Source organism: Oncorhynchus keta, chromosome 9 (genome assembly GCF_023373465.1).
Source record: "Oncorhynchus keta strain PuntledgeMale-10-30-2019 chromosome 9, Oket_V2, whole genome shotgun sequence".
Lineage (NCBI taxonomy): Eukaryota > Metazoa > Chordata > Actinopteri > Salmoniformes > Salmonidae > Oncorhynchus > Oncorhynchus keta.
This window is the reverse complement of record NC_068429.1, coordinates 29,658,200-29,676,433: the sequence shown is the minus strand read 5'-3', so window position 1 is coordinate 29,676,433 and position 18,234 is coordinate 29,658,200. Positions and strand designations below refer to the sequence as shown.

The following is an 18,234-nucleotide window of genomic DNA, read 5'->3' as shown; positions in this document are numbered from 1 at the left end:
ATGTCAAAATAATGGGCAACTGGGCATTTTATACATGACCCCTGAGCATGATGCCATGTTAATTGCTGAATTAATTCAGCACCTGCTTTCAGTATACATTGTATCCCTAAAGTGTTTCCTTTATTTTGTCAGTTTACCTGTATCTTCCATTCCTCTCTAAGCCTTCATCTCTCTTCCTTGTGTTTTTCCAGAGGATGAATCCCCTGGCCTCCATGGATTCCTGAATGTAATCGTCCACTCTGCCTCGGGGCTCAAACAGAGCTTGAGTGAGTGACCCTCCACCGAAAAGTGCCTCTACACTGTACATACTTTACAGGAGTAATAACACAGGCATTATGCTGCTCCCCAAATGCCACGCTATTCCCTTTATAGTGCACTACTCTGGTCAAAGTAGTACACTATATAGGGAATAGGGTGTAATTTGAGACACCCTTACGCTAAGCTTACAGGGGCCACAGCTGTTCTGTAAAACTGTTCTGGTGAATGTCATATAATTTGTTAGAGGTCACTTCAACATATATTTCATGTGATTTTGTAATATTTTTTTTAAAATAATAATTTTACCTTTATTTAATTAACCAGGCAAGTCAGTTAAGAACCAATTCTTATTTTCAATGACAGCCTAGGAACAGTGGGTTAACTGCCTGTTCAGGGGCAGAATGAATAGAATAACATTGTTATAAGATTGTTCTCATCAACAGTAGTATGTTTTACGTTTATGACAGTTCATTTAAAGAGGGTATCAAATGGAGATCACATAGAGAAGTTTTCCTGACCAAAATGGCAGATTGTTTTGTTGCTAGGATGCCAATGTCCATTCTACTGTTTTATTTAATTTTGTGTTATATTGTCATAGAGACCACTACTAGTTGTATTCTTTTGGGTGAATCTACAGTTGAAGTCGGATGTTTACATACACTTAGGTTGGAGTCATTGAAACTAGTTTTTCAACAACTCCACAAATTTCTTGTTATTAACAAACTATAGTTTTGGCAAGTTGGTTAGGACATCTACTTTGTGCATGACAAAAGTCATTTTTCCAACAATTGTTAAGGCAGATTATGTCATTTATAAGTCACTGTATCACAATTCCAGGGGGTCAGAAGTTTACATACACTAAGTTGACTGTGCCTTTAAACAGCTGTGCCTTTATATGATGTCATGGCATTAGAAGCTTGTGATAGGCTAATTGACATCATTTTTTGAGTCAATTGGAGGTGTACCTGTGGATGTATTTCAAGACCTACCTTCAAACTCAGTGCCTCTTTACTTGACATGATGGGAAAATCAAAAGAAATCAGCCAAGATCTCAGAAACAAAATTGTAGACCTCCACAAGTCTGGTTCATCCTTGAGAGCAATTTCCAAAAGCCTGAAGGTACCACGTTCATCTGTACAAACAATAGTATGCAAGTATAAACACCATGGGACCACGCAGCCGTCATACCGCTCAGGGAGGAGACCCGTTCTGTCTCCTAGAGATGAACGTACTTTGGTGCGAAAAGTGCAAATCAATCCCAGAACAACAGCAACAGACCTTGTGAAGATGCTGGAGGAAACCAGTTCAAAAGTATCTATATCCACAGTAAAATGAGTCCTATATCGACATAACCTGAAAGGCCGCTCAGCAAGGAAGAAACCACTGCTCCAAAACCGCCATAAAAAAAGCCAGACAGTTTGCAACTGCACATGGGGACAAAGATGGCACTTTTTCTTTAGAAATGTCCTCTGATCTGATGAAAAAAAAAATAGAACTGTTTGGCCATAATGACCATCGTTATGTTTGGAGGAAAAAGGGGGAGGCTTGCAAGCAGAAGAACACCATCCCAACCGTGAAGCATGGGGGTGGCAGCAGCATGTTATGGGGGTAGCAGCAGCATGTTATGGGGGTGATTTGCTGCAGGAGGGACTGGTGCACTTCACAAAATAGATGGCATCATGAGGCAGGACAATTATGTGGATGTATTGAAGCAACATCTCAAGACATCAGTCAAGTTAAAGCTTGGTTGCAAATGAGTCTTCCAAATGGACAATGACAAAATGGCTTAAGGACAACAAAGTCAAGGTATTGGAGTGGCCATCACAAAGCCCTGACCTCAATCCTATAGAAAATGTGTGAGCAGAACTGAACAAGCGTGTGCGAGCAAGGAGACCTTACAAGCCTGACTCCGTTACACCAGCTCTGTCAGGAGGAATGGGCCTAAATTCACCCAACTTATTGTGGGAAGCTTGTGGAAGGGTACCTGAAAAGTTTGACCCAAGTTAAACAATTTAAAGGCCATGCTACCAAATGCTAATTGAGAGTATGTAAACTTCTGACCCACTGGGAATGTGATGAAAGAAATAAAAGCTTAAATAAATAATTCTCTCTTCTATTATTCTGACATTTTATATTCTTAAAATAAAGTGGTGATCCTAACTAACCTAAGACAGGGAATTTTTACTGGGTCTAAATGTCAGGAAACAACTGAGTTTAAATATATTTGGCTCAGGTGCATGTAAACTTCAAAACTGTAACTGTATCTCCTCTTCTCCTCTCAGATCTGTACTGCACGTTAGAGGTGGACTCCTTTGGCTACTTTGCAAACAAAGCCAAGACGCGGGTGTATCGCTATACCACAGAGCCCAAATGGAACGAGGTAAGAACTTGTACTGGTATTACCAGACATATGCAGAGTACAGTATCTGCATTTTCTGGGTACTACCAAGACCAAGACATCTGGTGTTGTGATGTAGTAGTGTCTTAATGAGAAAGCCGTATGGCCTCTTCAGTAAGGAGGTAACGGCAGAGAGCACATAAACACACCCACACAACGTCCTCACGTATTACGGTGCTGGATGTCAGAGCCAAACACAAAGTGCTTGTGCGTCATGAGAGCTATGAGAGCGCACACAACAGTTCTAAAACACAATTGGTGAATTTGTTTATCTGCAGCAGGAATTTTCCATCAGGCCCAAGGAACTGCTGCTGCTTCTGCTGCTAAATTACATTGCTCAACAAAGTGGAAATAGTGTTAGCTAATGAGGAGCTTCTGATGATGACTCATGTCTGTGGAAATGTTAATGGAATGTGTTGTGGCCCCTAACCGTGTGGGAAACATATGCAGTGTTTTCTTTTACATAACTAACGGGAATCTCCGTCAGCTGTGCTGTCTGCTGTTGACAATACGTTCACATTTACAGCACTTAACTGATAACGTGTACACTCTTAGAAAAAAGGTGCTATCTAGAACCTAAAAGGGTTCTTCGGCGGTCCCCATTGGAGAAACCTTTGAAGAACCCTTTTTGATTCCAGGTAGAACCCTATTGGGTTCCATGGAACCAAAAAGGATTCTACATGGAACCAAAAAGTGTTCTCCTATGGGGACAACCGAAGAGTTTTCTAAGAGTGTGCAGATCAACCTTATTGAGCATCTTTTGGAAGAGACTTTCATGCCATCCTCATTGAAAGCCGTATAAAGACTAAAAGCTGCATCTCTGCCTCCGTCTGCTCTCTTATTTGAGTAGATGGGCATCATCCTCACCAGTCCTGAAACCCCTAATTCTTTACATTGGTCCTTCGAGAAATGACTGTAAAGCTACTTTAGGCAGTCTGGTTTCTGTGGCATTTTCTCTCATAACGTGTCTGTTTTTTTCTCTTTCTCTCTTTCTCATTCTCTCTGTCTCTCTCTTTCTGTTTCTCTCTCTCTCTGTCTCTCTCTCTCTCATTCTCTGTCTCTCTCTTTCTGTTTCTCTCTCTTTCTCTCTTTCTGTTTCTCTCTCTCTCTCTTTCTCTCTTTCTGTTTCTCTCTCTCTCTCTTTCTCTCTCTCTCTTTCTCTCTCTCTGTGTGTCTTTCTCTCTCTCTCTCTCTCTCTCTCTCTCTCTCTCTCTCTCTCTCTCTCTCTCTCTGTCCCTCTCTTTGTCTGTCTCTCTCTTTGTCTCTCTCTCTCTCTCTCTCTCTCTCTCTCTGTCTCTTTGTTTCTCTCTCTTTGTTTCTCTCTCTCTCTCTCTCTCTCTCTCTCTCTCTCTCTCTCTCTCTCTCTCTCTCTCTCTGTCTGTCTGTCTCTCTGTCTCTCTGTCTCTCTCTCTCTCTCTCTGTGTGTCTCTGTCTCTGTCTCTGCTCCAGGAGTTTGAGATAGACCTGGAGGGCTCTCAGACCCTGAGGCTGCTGTGTTATGAGAAGAGCTACAACAAGACCAAGCAGAACAAAGAGGATGGAGACAGCACCGACCGCATCATCGGCAAAGGACAGATCCCGGTACGTTATCACCTTCACGCTGTTATGTCACCATAGTAACAGCCTGATGACGTTATGGTTATGACAGTGTGGTGAGATTGTGGTCTGAATGTCCTAGATGTGGACTAAACACTGCTGAGTGCTCAGCTGATTTAATTAATGAATTAGCTAATTATGTGAGTAGTAGGATGGACTGTCTACAGTGATTAGATGTGTAAATTGCAGACTTAGAACCTGCAAAAAGGCATCCAATAGGTAAATAGCCCTGACTAGCTCTAGTCATAACCCAACTGAGCTTCAGAACCAGATAGTTGAGCCAATACCCCGTGAAAAGCTGTAGAGAGACCGAGGACAACACATGGATTGGGTCATGATCAGGAGCTATGAGTTGAGTGAACTGCTCTTCTTTGCTTTTATTTATTTTTGCTTTGAGAATGTATGTTAGAGGGTACAGTATCAGCCCATCTTGACTGTGGTTGAATCAGGGTCCATAAATAATGTGTTCTTCCTGTAAATATTATGTGCCCTTGAGTCTGTCCCAAGGTTAACCAGATCTGGTGTGTGTGCGTTCAAGTCTCTTTTTGCATGTGGGTAGTGAGAGATGGAATGCTGGATAGGGCCTGGTATGATTTTTGTACAAAGACCTTCATGTTTCAAGGAAAGGCAGATGAATAAAGACATTGGTTAGTGTATCTGTCACGGTTGTCGTCAGAAGCAGACCAAAGCGCAGCGTGGTGTGAATGCATCATTTTAATGGATGACGAAAAACACAAAGTAAACTCAACAAAACAACAAAATGACAACCGTGACGCTAATAACCAATAGTTCTGACACAAACACTACACTTAGACAATCACTCACAACCCACAATGACAAAACAGGCTACCTAAATATGGTTCCCAATCAGAGACAACGACTAACACCTGCCTCTGATTAAGAACCATATCAGGCCAAACACAGAAACAGACAAACTAGACATCCAACATAGAATGCCCACTCAGATCACACCCTGACCAAACAAAACATACAAACATACAAAGCAAACTATGGTCAGGGCGTGACAGTATCAGATCCATGGAGCCTCTGCTTTGATCTGGTCCACGTCCTGGGGGGGGTGGTGTGTACTGTTCCCTATCCCCCATTTGGACAGGTGTATGTGTGTGTGTAAACCTTTCAGCATTCAGTGATGTCCAATAACAGACAGTTACCCGGCCAGGGGCAGTCTTGTAGGGTGTAGTTGCCCCCAAAAACGAGTTAAGTTTTGCAATTCCACAAGGTGTTAGTGTTGGGGAAGATGTAGCTGATCCTGGATCTGTATCTAGGAGGAAACTATACCCTAGAGAAGTGGCTGGAGACAGATAGTGAGTTCTTCTCTGGTTTGTCAAAATCAATCAAACCAAATTGTATTTGTCACGTGCACCGAATACAACAAGATGAAGACTTGAAATACTTACTGCTTAGATGTGGATATAGATCCCGTCTAGTGGTTACCATGGTAACTGTGATAATTGCCATGCCAACTGTGATGGTGGTTCAAAAATGTGTAATCAAACTGTGTGAATGCTCATCAACACAAAGTCATCCCCTACCCCAGTCTGTACATACTGTACCATGTGTTTGCTTATGGATCACTGTGTTCTCTCATCCTCTGATGTATGTGCTATGTTGCTCAGTAGTCTTCTAATACATAGCTTCATAATGATGGAGAGAGACCAAGTCCCCCGGCGGTTCACACACAAACACACACAGCAGTAGGCCATGTTGCCAAAGCTGAGCAGCTTTGTATGAAAGCCCCAGCTGATGATTCAGATGAACTTTTCATCCAAACACACATACAGAGGGTGGGAATTTGGCACACTGGGATGGGCTCGCTAAGCAGGGTGTAGTGGGGGGAGGGGGGACACCCAGTGAAGAGAGGGGTTGGTAGGGTAACTCAAGGCTTGGCTGGAGGCCACTGGGGGGATGGTACATTTTACAGCCTACACCAAAACTAACTTAAGCATAGGGATTAGCTGTAACTAATAGAGAAGAGAGGAGGAGAGAGGGAAGAAAAGGAGGAGGGGGGATAATGCAGAAGAGAGGGGAGGAGACCGAGAGAGGTGCATAAACAAGCGGTCGTCCTGTAGTGCAATCCACACCTGTGTGTATGAGGACGTACTTTAGCTTGTGATCCTCACACACTCCTCAGAGTGAGCGTGGCAGGTGTGTGTTGGGTGAAACAGCTTTCCTGGACCACTGGAGATCATTATCGACTGGGCCCTTTAGGCTACACACAGAGACAGGATACACACCTACTGAGACTACAGCTCTACTGATGGGGGAAATGAAAGAGAGAAAGAGGAGGAGAAAAGAATGAGAGGGGCAGTATGGGCCTGATAGGAGCATCTACCACCAACTCCCTCATACCACAGAACATGTACACTAGACAGAAGCCAACTGTGTAAAGAATATCTTACTAGTTTGGAGACTTTGTCAGTCTCTCTGCACAGAGAGCCATGACAGGTGAAGTAGTTGAGGAGATGGGTTGCAAGGCAAGGCCTGCACTCTGTTGGCCAGACACAGTGTGGAGGGCACTATGGAGAGGGAGAGGGGACAGGAGGTCTCCAGCCTGGGGAGACCTACTGGGGGGGGTCGAAGCCATGGAGGTGTGTACGCAGTGCCCTGCTGAGACGCATGGTAACCCCACTCACTGATAGGACAACTGATGTTCAATAGTTTGACAGAAACAAATAATATATACGGGGAGGGGAATTTGGCAACTGTGTGTGTGCTTGTGCGTGTGTGTGCATTGGTGATGTATTAGAAGGTAGCCTAATGTTGGTGTTTTCTTGTCTGTATGTGTGTTTGAGTCTGTTAGTGTCTCTGTGTATTGGTGTACTAACCAACCATCTGGTTTTGCTCCCTCCAGCTTGATCCCCAGACGCTCCTAGGCAAAGACTGGCAGAGAACGGTCATCCCCATGACCGGGGTGAGTGTGTGTGTGAGTGTGTCGGCACCGTTAAAAGGAGGAGTCTGTGTTTGTGCCATGCCATGTGATCCTATAAATGTTGGTTGTTACTTATCCTTAACTAATCTGCTTCTTATCTTTACTAACTAACCATCTGTTGTCATTGTAAACAGGTTTAAACTGTCATTTCACCCTTTCTCCCATTGCTCCAGATGGAGGTAAAGCTTTCTATGAAGTTTACCAGCCGAGAGTTTAGTCTGAAGAGGATGCCGTCACGGAAACCCATGGGCGTGTTCGGAATCAAGATTTCCACAGTGACCAAGTGAGTTCAATATTCCCCTCATATAAATATATCCTGAACACACTCTCTGACCACCGACAGTTGAAGTCAGATGTTTACATACACTTAGGTTGGAGTCATTAAAACTAGTTTTTCAACGACTCCACAAATGTCTTGTTAACAAACTATAGTTTTGGCAAGTCGGTTAGGACATCTACTTTGTGCATGACACAAGTAATTTTTCCAACAATTGTTTACAGACAGATTATTTCACTTATAATTCACTGTATCACAATTCTAGTGGGTCAGAAGTTTACATACACTAAGTTGACTGTGCCTTTAAACAGCTTGGAAAATTCCAGAAAACGATGTTATGGCTTTAGAAGCTTCTGATAGGCTAATTGACATAATTTGAGTCAATTGTTGGTGTACCCGTGGATGTATTTCAAGGCCCACCTTCAAACTCAGTGCCTCTTTGCTTGACATCATGGGGAAAATCAAAAGAAATCAGCCAAGACCTCAGAAAAAAAATTGTAGACCTCCACAAGTTTGGTTCATCCTTGGGAGCAATTTCCAAACGCCTGAAGGTACCATGTTCATCTGTACAAACAATAGTATGCAAGTATAAACACCATGGGACCATGCAGCCGTCATTCCGCTCAGGAAGGAGACGCGTTCTGTCTCCTAGAGATGAACGTACTTTGGTGCAAAAAGTGCAAATCAATCCCAGAACAACAGCAACGGACCCTGTGAAGATGCTGGAGGAAACCAGTACAAAAGTATCTATATCCACAGTAAAACGAGTCCTATAACAACATAACCTGAAAGGCCGCTCAGCAAGGAAGAAGCCACTGCTCCAAAACCACCAAAAAAAGCCAGACTACCGTTCGCAACTGCACATGGGGACAAAGATTGTACTTTTTGGAGAAATGTCCTCTGGTCTGATGAAAAAAATAATAGAACTGTTTGGCCATAATGACCATCGTTATGTTTGGAGGAAAAAGGGGGAGGCTTGCAAGCAGAAGAACACCATCCCAACCGTGAAGCATGGGGGTGGCAGCATCATGTTGTGGGGGTGCTTTGCTGCAGGAGGGACTGGTGCACTTCACAAAATAGATGGCATCATGAGGCAGGAAAATTATGTGGATATATTGGGGCAACATCTCAAGACAACAGTCAAGTTAAAGCTTGGTTGCAAATGGGTCTTCCAAATGGACAATGACCCCAAGCATACTTCCAAAGTGGCAAAATGGCTTAAGGACAACAAAGTCAAGGTATTGGAGTGGCCATCACAAAGCCAGCTCTGTCAGGAGGAATGGGCCAAAATTCACCCAACTTATTGTGGGAAGCTTGTGGAAGGCTACCCGAAACGTTTGACCCAAGTTAAACAATTTAAAGGCCATTCTACCAAATGCTAATTGAGAGCATGTAAACTTCAGACCCACTGGGAATGTGATGAAAGAAATAAAAGCTTAAATAAATCATTCTCTCTTCTATTTTTCTGACATTTCACATTCTTAAAATAAAGTGGTGATCCTAACTAGCCTAAGACAGGGAATTTTTACTACGATTAAATGTCAGGAATTGTGAAAAACTGAGTTTAAATGTATTTGGCTAAGGAGTATGTAAACTTCTGACTTCAACTGTATATGGTAACCATGCAGAAAGCCTGCTGTAACACAGCCAGAGAATCTCTCTGAGGAAAGGAGGAGGGAGGAGAGAAGGGAGGTAGAGGGACGGACAGGACACCCTGTGGCGATTGTGAGCCTTTCAATCCAGATAATCCCAACTACATTTCCATGTCACGACTCACTCACTCCCCCATGCACCAGCCCTGGTCAGGAACTATCTGTTCCCCTTCTTCAGTCTGATAAGAGATCACAAAAAGTCTGGCAAAGCATCTTGCAAACCTCTGATATTTTTCCCAAATGGCACCCTACTCCCTATATAGTGCACCACTTTTGACCAGAGAGCTATGGGCCATGGTCAAAGGTAGTACACTATTTAAGGAGGAAGGTGCCATTTGGGACACTGCCTGAGAATAGCCAAGCAACAAAGGAGAGATTTGTTTGGTTTTTACAGAAGGGGGGTCCTTACTGGAAAATACACACAAGCTCTGAGGCCCTAGGCATACAATTAGTCTAGAATCATACCAGAAACTAATACAGACCTGTACACTACACTTGCTTAGCGTAAATGAGGGAAATACCTCCCAGGTTGACCTAGTTCATGTATACTGAATATACTGTGTAAGTCTTTGAATCTTGAGTGTTTGTACTTTAGTCCTAAATCAATATAAACAATGATGTTACTCTTAACGTGCCTTTTTGCCTTGTTTGCCCCTCCACCACTTGATCTCCCTTTTGCTGCAGTTAGATAGATACAGAGTGGTCTTTTATGGTCTTGTAAGTAGTATTGGTTGTGGCTACTACTTTACTCTACACAGACTCTGAGTGTTCCTATGGTGCACACTTTGGTGATGCATACTTAGTGGTAGTGTCTATCTATGGAGAGACTGTCTTAATGGCCCTTGGCATGGGGCACTGAGCAGACACCTGGCAGGCGGTGTACCCATCCTCAGACAGTCCCTCAGTTGTCCCCTGGCCTCACCTGGCATGGCCTGGTAGCATGCTCCACAGGGCGGTTGGCAGCAGCGGCACGGTCACTATGGGCAGTAGGCTCTGGGTACAGTGGGCAGTGGGCACACAGACAGACAGAGGGGAGTGTGGGAGAGAGCAGTTGAGGTTAGGTTTGTTGCCAATGTTGGTGAGTGATGCTAATGAGGATTGCTAGTAACGAGAGGACTAATAAGGTTAAACAGCATGGCCAGTTAAGGCTGGAGTGACAGCATGTCACCAATAACACCAACAGAGAACAAACATCACTGCAGAGCTGCCGGCCAGTGCCAGCTCGACCTGCACGCTGTAGTCCGTGAACTCACAACAAAACACACAGCGGTAGTTGTGATAATAATAAACATGATAAAGTACGAAGTCAATGTGTGTTTATATTTTGCGTTCACATACGACAACAATGCAGCGACAGCCAGCAGTACACCTCATTGTCAGTGGGAATGTTTTTTGTTATTTTAATAATTGCTCACATATTTTTGATACGATTACATTTAAAGATGCAATTATTATGCAACTGTGCATCCAACAGAAAAATATCCGCCTGACTGTCAGTCTGTCTATTCATGTCTGTCTGTCTGTCTATTCATGTCTGTCTGTCTGTCTATTCATGTCTGTCTGTCTGTCTATTTGTCTGTCTGTCTATTTGTCTGACTGTCTATTTGTCTGACTGTCTATTCATGTCTGTCTGTCTGTTTCCCCATGCCAGACGGGAGCACTCCAAGGTGCCCTATATCGTCAGACAGTGTCTGGAGGAGATTGAGCGGAGGGGGATGGAGGAGGTGGGCATCTACCGAGTCTCAGGGGTGGCTACAGACATCCAGGTCCTGAAGGCTGCCTTCGACACCAGTGAGTACCAAGGCCTTACTTCCCACTGGCTCCCCCTCTTAATAAAGCCCTGGAAGTGGGAAAAGGCTACAGTATAGCATATGGCATACTCTCTGTGGACTTTCTGTAGCTTGGTGGAACCAACCTAGATACAGTGGGGCAAAAAAGTATTTAGTCAGCCACCAATTGTGCAAGTGTTCTCCCACTTAAAAAGATGAGAGGCCTGTAATTTTCATCATAGGTACACTTCAACTATGACAGACAAATGAGGGGGAAGAGATCCAGAAAATCACATTGTAGGATTTTTAATGAATTTATTTGCAAATGATGGTGGAAAATAAGGATTTGGTCGCCAACAAACAAGCAAGATTTCTGGCTCTCACAGACCCGTAACTTCTTCTTTAAGAGTCTCCTCTGTCCTCCACTTGTTACCTGTATTAATGCCACCTGTTTGAACTTGTTATCAGTATAAAAGACACCTGTCCACAACCTCAGTCACACTCCAAACTCTACTATGGCCAAGACCAAAGAGCTGTCAAAGGACACCAGAAACAAAATTGTAGACCTGCACCAGGCTGGGAAGACTGAATCTGCAAAAGGTAAGCAGCTTGGTTTGAAGAAATCAACTGTGGGAGCAATTATTGGGAAATTGAAGACATACAAGACCACTGATAATCTCCCTCGATCTGGGGCTCCACGCAAGATCTCACCCCGATCTCACCCCGTGGGGTCAAAATGATCACAGGGGGGGGGGACCTAGTGAATGACCTGCAGAGAGCTGGGACCAAAGTAACAAAGCCTACCATCAGTAACACACTACGCCGCCTGTGACTCAAATCCTGCAGTGCCAGACGTGTCTCCCTGCTTAAGCCAGTACATGTCCAGGCCCGTCTGAAGTTTGCTAGAGAGCATTTGGATGATCCAGAAGAAGATTGGGAGAATGTCATATGGTCAGATGAAACCAAAATATAACTTTTTGGTAAAAACTCAACTCGTCGTGTTTGGAGGACAAAGAATGCTTGAGTTGCATCCAAAGAACACCATACCTACTGTGAAGCATGGGGGTGGAAACATCATGCTTTGGGGCTGTTTTTCTGCAAAGGGACCAGGACGACGGATCCGTGTAAAGGAAAGAATTAATGGGGCCATGTATCGTGAGATTTTGACTGAAAACCTCCTTCCATCAGCAAGGGCATTGAAGATGAAACGTGGCTGGGTCTTTCAGCATGACAATGATCCCAAACACACCGCCGGGGCAACAAAGGAGTGGCTTCGTAAGAAGCATTTCAAGGTCCTGGAGTGGCCAAGCCAGTCTCCAGATCTCAACCCCATCGAAAATCTTTGGAGGGAGTTGAAAGTCAGTGTTGCCCAGAAACAGCCCCAAAACATCACTGCTCTAGAGGAGATCTGCATGGAGGAATGGGCCAAAATACCAGCAACAGTGTGTGAAATCCTTGTGAAGACTTACAGAAAACGTTTGACCTCTTTCATTGCCAACAAAGGGTATATAACAAAGTATTGAGAAACTTTTGTTATTGACCAAATACTTATTTTCCACCATAATTTGCAAATAAATTCATTAAAAATCCTACAATGTGATTTTCTGGATTTTGTTTTCTAATTTTGTCTGTCATAGTTGAAGTCTACCTCTGATTAAAATTACAGGCCTCTCTCATCTTTTTAAGTGGGAGAACTTGCACAATTGGTGGCTGACTAAATACTTTTTTGCCCCACTGTACATGAAGTGAAATACAGTAATGAATGCCGCAATCAGGCCGGTTCCATCAGGCTAACCTCTCTGTGCACTCCCTTGCAAATTCAAGTCTATTGGACTGACTACTGTAGAATCAATGTGCCTTACCCTGCTCTGTCCCTTAGGTCAACTTCCGATTATGGTGCTCCATTGTTGGGAATCATGGGTACATTTTTCATATGTCAAGTTTGGGTGCTTAACCCAGTTTATTTTCTTGTGTAGGCTTACTAATTCCTATGTTTGGGTGTTCTAGTGTTAGCATTTTGTGTATTTGTGTGCGTGTGTGTGTGTGCACTCCTGTGTGGTGATTTCTCTGATTATGACATGTACAGCTTAGTTTGGGGAGCATGTTGCGTCCTCAGCCAATGTATTATTGCCAATGATCTGAGGTGCAGTGTGTTTGTAAATGGCAGAAATAACAGAGGCTGGCTGCCTCCCCATCCGCTGTTGCCATGGCTATACTTTCTACCTGTCTTTCTGAGCATTGCCATCTTTCCCACAGACAACAAAGACGTGTCTGTAATGATGAGTGAGATGGATGTGAATGCCATTGCCGGGACTCTGAAGCTGTACTTCAGAGAGCTGCCAGAACCCCTCTTCACTGACGACCTGTACCCCAACTTCGCAGGAGGCATTGGTCAGTCACAGACCGTTGACAGGGCCAACAGCCACTTATACAGGACCAGTCACAACCTACTCATTCCAGGGTTTTTCTTTATTTTTACTATTTTCTACATTGTAGAATAATCTAAACTATGAAATAACACGTGGAATCATGCAGTAACCAAAAAAGTGTTAAGTTCTTCAAAGTAGCCACCCTTTTTGCCTTGATGACAGCTTTGCACACTCTTGGCATTCTCTCAACCAGCTTCATGAGGAATGCTTTTCCAACAGTCTTGAAGGAGTTCCCACCTATGCTGAGCCCTTGTTGGCTGCTTTTCCTTCACTCTGCGGTGGTGGTGGAGGCCAGATAATCTGATGCGGCACTCCATCACTCTCCTTGGTCAAATAGCCTAGAGGTGTGTTTTGGGTCATTTCCCAATTAAGCGCAAACCAGATGGGATGGTGTATCGCTACAGAATGCTGTGGTAGCCATGCTGGTTAAGTGTGCCTTGAATTCCAAATAAATCACTGACAGTGTCACCAGCAAAGCACCCCCACACCATCACACCTTCTCTTCCATGCTTCACGTGCTAACCACACATGTGGAGATTAGAGGTCGACCGATTAATCGGCATGGGCGATTAATTAGGGCAGATTTCAAATTTTCAGAACAATCGGTAATCTGCCTTTTTGGATGCCGATTATGGCCGATTACATTACAAGCCAAGGAGGGACTGCGTGGCAGGTTGACCACCTGTTACACAAGTGCAGCATCAAAAGGACCTTGTGGCTGCAAGGAGCCAAGGTAACTTGCTAGCTAGCATTAAACTTATCTTGTAAAAAACAATCAATCTTTACATAATCACTAGTTAACTACACCTGGTTGATGATATTACTAAGTTAACTAGCTTGTTCTGCATTGCATATAATCAATGCGGTGGCTGTTAATTTATTATCGAATCACAGCCTACCTCAACTTCGTCAAACGGGTGATGATTTAACAAAAGCGCACTCGCGAAAAAAGCACAATCGTTGCAACAATGTACCTAACCATAAACATCAATGCCTTTCTTAAAATCAATACACAAGTATATATTTTTTAACCTGCATATGTAGTTAAAAGATATTCATGTTAGCAGTCAATATTAACTAGGGAAATTGTGTCACCTCTCTTGCGTTCAGTGCAAGCAGAGTCAGGGTATATGCAACAGTTTGGGCCGCCTGGCTCGCTGCGAACTATTGAAAGGCCATTTATTCCTAACAAAGACCGTAATTAATTTGCCACAATTTTACATAATTATGACATAACATTGGAGGTTGTGAAATGTAACAGCAATATTTAGACTAAGGATTGCCACCCGTTCGATAAAATACCTAACGGTTCCGTATTTCACTGAAAGAATAAACGTTTTATTTTCTAAATGATCCTTTCCGGATTTCACCATATTTATGACCAAAGGCTGGTATTTCTGTGTGTTTATTATAATTAAGTGTATGATTTGATAGAGCAGTCTGACTGAGCGGTGGTAGGCAGCAGCAGGCTCGTAAGCGTTCATTCAAACAGCAGCTCTTAGCAATGCTTGATTCCCAGCACTGTTTATGACTTCAAGCCTATCAACCTCCGAGATTAGGCTGGCAATACTAAAGTGCCTATAAGAACATCCAATAGTCAAAGGTATATGAAATACAAATGGTATAGAGAGAAATAGTCCTATAATAACTACAACCTAAAACTTCTTAACTGGGGATATTGAAGACTCATGTTATAAGGAACCACCAGCTTTCATATGTTCTCATGTTCTGAGCAAGGAACTTAAACGTTAGCTTTCTTACATGGCACATATTGCACTTTTACTTTCTTCTCCAACACTGTGTTTTTGCATTATTTAAACCAAATTGAACATGTTTTATTATTTATTTGAGACTAAATTTATTTGATTTATGTATTATATTAAGTTCAAATAAAAGTGTTCATTGTTCATTCAGTATTGTTGTAATTGCGATTTATTTACAAATATATATATATATATATATCATCCGATTAACCGGTATTGCCTTTTTTTTGTCCTCCAATAATCGGTATCGGTGTTGAAAAATCCTAATCGGTCGACCTCTAGTGGAGATTATCCTTTCACCTACTCTGCGTCTCACAAAGACGTTGGAACCAAAAATCTCAAATTTGGACTCATCAGACCAAAGGACAGATTTCCACCAGTCTAATGTCCATTGCTTGTGTTTCTTGGCCCAAGCAAGTCTCTTCTTCTTATTGGTGTCCTTTAGCAGTGGTTTAATTCACGCAGTCTCCTCTGAACAGTTGATTTTGAGATGTCTGTTACTTGAACACTGAAGTATTTATTTGGGCTGCAATCTGAGATACAGTTAACTCTAATGATCTTATCATCTGCAGCAGAGGTAACTCTGGGTCTTCCTTTACTATGGTGGTCCTCATGAGAGCCAGTTTCATTATAGCAACTGCACTTGAACATTTTTTCAAAGTTCTTGAAATTTTCTGAATTGACTGATCTTCATGTCTTAAAGTAATGATGGACTGTCATTTCTCTTTGCTTATCTGAGCTGTTCTTGCCATAATATGGACATATCTTATGTATACCGCCCTACCTTGTCACAACACAACTGATTTGCTCAATTAAGAAGGAAAGATATTCCACAAATTAATTGAAATATATTCCAGGTGACTACCTCATGAAGCTGGTTGAGAGAATGCCAAGAGTGTGCAAAGCTGTCAAGGCAAAGGGTGGCTACTTTGAAGAATCTCAAATATAACATTTGTTTAACTTTTTTGCTTACTACATGATTCAATATGAGTTATTTCATAGTTGTGATGTCTTAACTATTATAGAATGTAGAATTTAGAAAATAGTACAAATAAAGAAATCCTTGAATGAGTAGGTGTGTCCAAACTTTTGACTGGTACTGTACCTACAGTGAGGGAAAAAAGTGTTTGATTCCCTGCTGATTTTGTACGTTTGCCCACTGACAAAGAAATGATCAGTCTATCACTTTAATGGTAGGTTTATTTGAACAGAATAACAACAAAAAAATCCAGAAAAACGCATGTCTAAAATGTTATATTGATTTGCATTTTAATGAGGGAACTAAGTATTTGACCCTTCTGCAAAACATGACTTAGTGCTTGGTGGCAAAACCTTTGTTGGCAATCACAGAGGTCAAACATTTTTTGTAGTTGGCCACCAGGTTTGCACACATCTCAGGAGGGATTTTGTCTCACTCCTCTTTGCAGATCTTTTCCAAGTCATTGAGGTTTCGAGGCTGACGTTTGGCAACTCGAACCTTCAGCTCCCTCCACAGATTTTCTATGGGATTAAGGTCTGGAGACTGGTTAGGCCACTCCAGGACCTTAATGTGCTTCTTCTTGAGCCACTCCTTTGTTGCCTTGGCCGTGTGTTTTGGGTCATTGCAATGCTGGAATACCCATCCACGACCCATTTTCAATGCCCTGGCTGAGGGAAGGAGGTTCTCACCCAAGATTTGACGGTACATGGCCCTGTCCATCGTCCCTTTGATGCGGTGAAGTTGTCCTGTCCCCTTAACAGAAAAACACCCCCAAAGCATAATGCAAACCTTCATGTTTGACAGTGGCGATGCTGTTCTTGGTCATAGGCAGCATTCCTCCCCCAAACACGGCAAGTTGAGTTGATGCCAAAGAGCTCCATTTCGGTCTCATCTGACCACAACACATTCACCCAGTTGTCCTCTGAATCATTCAGATGTTAATTGGCAAACTTCAGAAGGGCATGTATATGTGCTTTCTTGAGCAGGGGGACCTTGTGGGCGCTTCAGGATTTCAGTCCTTCAAGGTGTAGTGTGTTACCAATTGTTTTCTTTGTGACTATGGTCCCACCTGCCTTGAGATCATTGACAAGATCCTCCAGTGTAGTTATGGGCTGATTCCTCACCTTCCTCATGATCATTTGTAACTCCACGAGGTGAGATCTTGCATGGAGCCCCAGGCAGAGGGAGATTGACAGTTATTTTGTGTTTCTTCCATTTGCGAATAATCATACCAAATGTTGTCACCTTCTCACCAAGCTGCTTGGCGATGGTCTTGTTGCCCATTCCAGCCTTGTGTAGGTCTACAATCTTGTCCCTGACATCCTTGGAGAGCTCTTTGGTCTTGGCCATGGTGGAGAGTTTGGAATCTGATTGATTGCTTCTGTGGACAGGTGTCTTTTATACAGGTAACAAACTGAGATTAGGAGCACTCCCTTTAAGAGTGTGCTCCTAATCTCAGCTCGTTACCTGTATAAAAGACACCTGGGAGCCAGAAATATTTCTGATTGAGATGGGGTCAAATAATTATTTCCCTCATTAAGATTTCTAGTTTTTGTTGTTGTTATTCTGTCTCACTGTTCAAATAAACCCACCATTAAAATTATAGACAGATCATTTCTTTGTCAGTGGGCAAACGTACAAAATCAGCAGGTGATCAAATACTTTTTTCCCTCACTGTATAATATTATCATGGTATAATTTAGCACTCAGTTTAATGTGTGAATGTCTGTCTCTCTGTCTGCAGCCCTGTCTGACAGCGTTGCCAAAGAGAGCTGCATGCTGAATCTACTGCTGTCACTGCCAGAACCCAACCTGGTTACATTCCTCTTCCTTCTGGATCACTTGAAGAGGTACACACAGACAGACACGCAGTCATAGAACTACCACAGTCATAGAGCTACCACAGACATAGAGCTACCACAGTCGTAGAATTACCACAGTCATAGAGCTACCACAGACAAAGCGCTACCATAGACAAAGCGCTACCACAGTCATAGCGCTACCACAGACATAGAGCTACCACAGACATAGAGCTACCACAGACAAAGCGCTACCACAGTCATAGCGCTACCACAGTCATAGCGCTACCACAGTCATAGAGCTACCACAGTCATAGCGCTACCACAGTCATAGAGCTACCACAGACAAAGCGCTACCACAGAC

At 43.0% G+C, this 18,234-nt stretch overlaps 1 protein-coding gene across 1 annotated transcript in view; it reads left to right on the top strand.

The window, feature by feature from the left end:
- Window positions 1-18,234, top strand: part of LOC118373619 (breakpoint cluster region protein-like) — a 202,279-nt gene that overhangs the window by 179,700 nt on the left and 4,345 nt on the right. Inside the window, exons 14-21 of the mRNA XM_052525649.1 lie at window positions 192-266; window positions 2,541-2,638; window positions 4,106-4,237; window positions 7,125-7,184; window positions 7,376-7,485; window positions 10,783-10,922; window positions 13,157-13,291; window positions 17,816-17,921. Coding sequence (XP_052381609.1) covers window positions 192-266; window positions 2,541-2,638; window positions 4,106-4,237; window positions 7,125-7,184; window positions 7,376-7,485; window positions 10,783-10,922; window positions 13,157-13,291; window positions 17,816-17,921 — 856 coding nt within the window. The remainder of the gene's footprint in view (window positions 1-191; window positions 267-2,540; window positions 2,639-4,105; window positions 4,238-7,124; window positions 7,185-7,375; window positions 7,486-10,782; window positions 10,923-13,156; window positions 13,292-17,815; window positions 17,922-18,234) is intronic.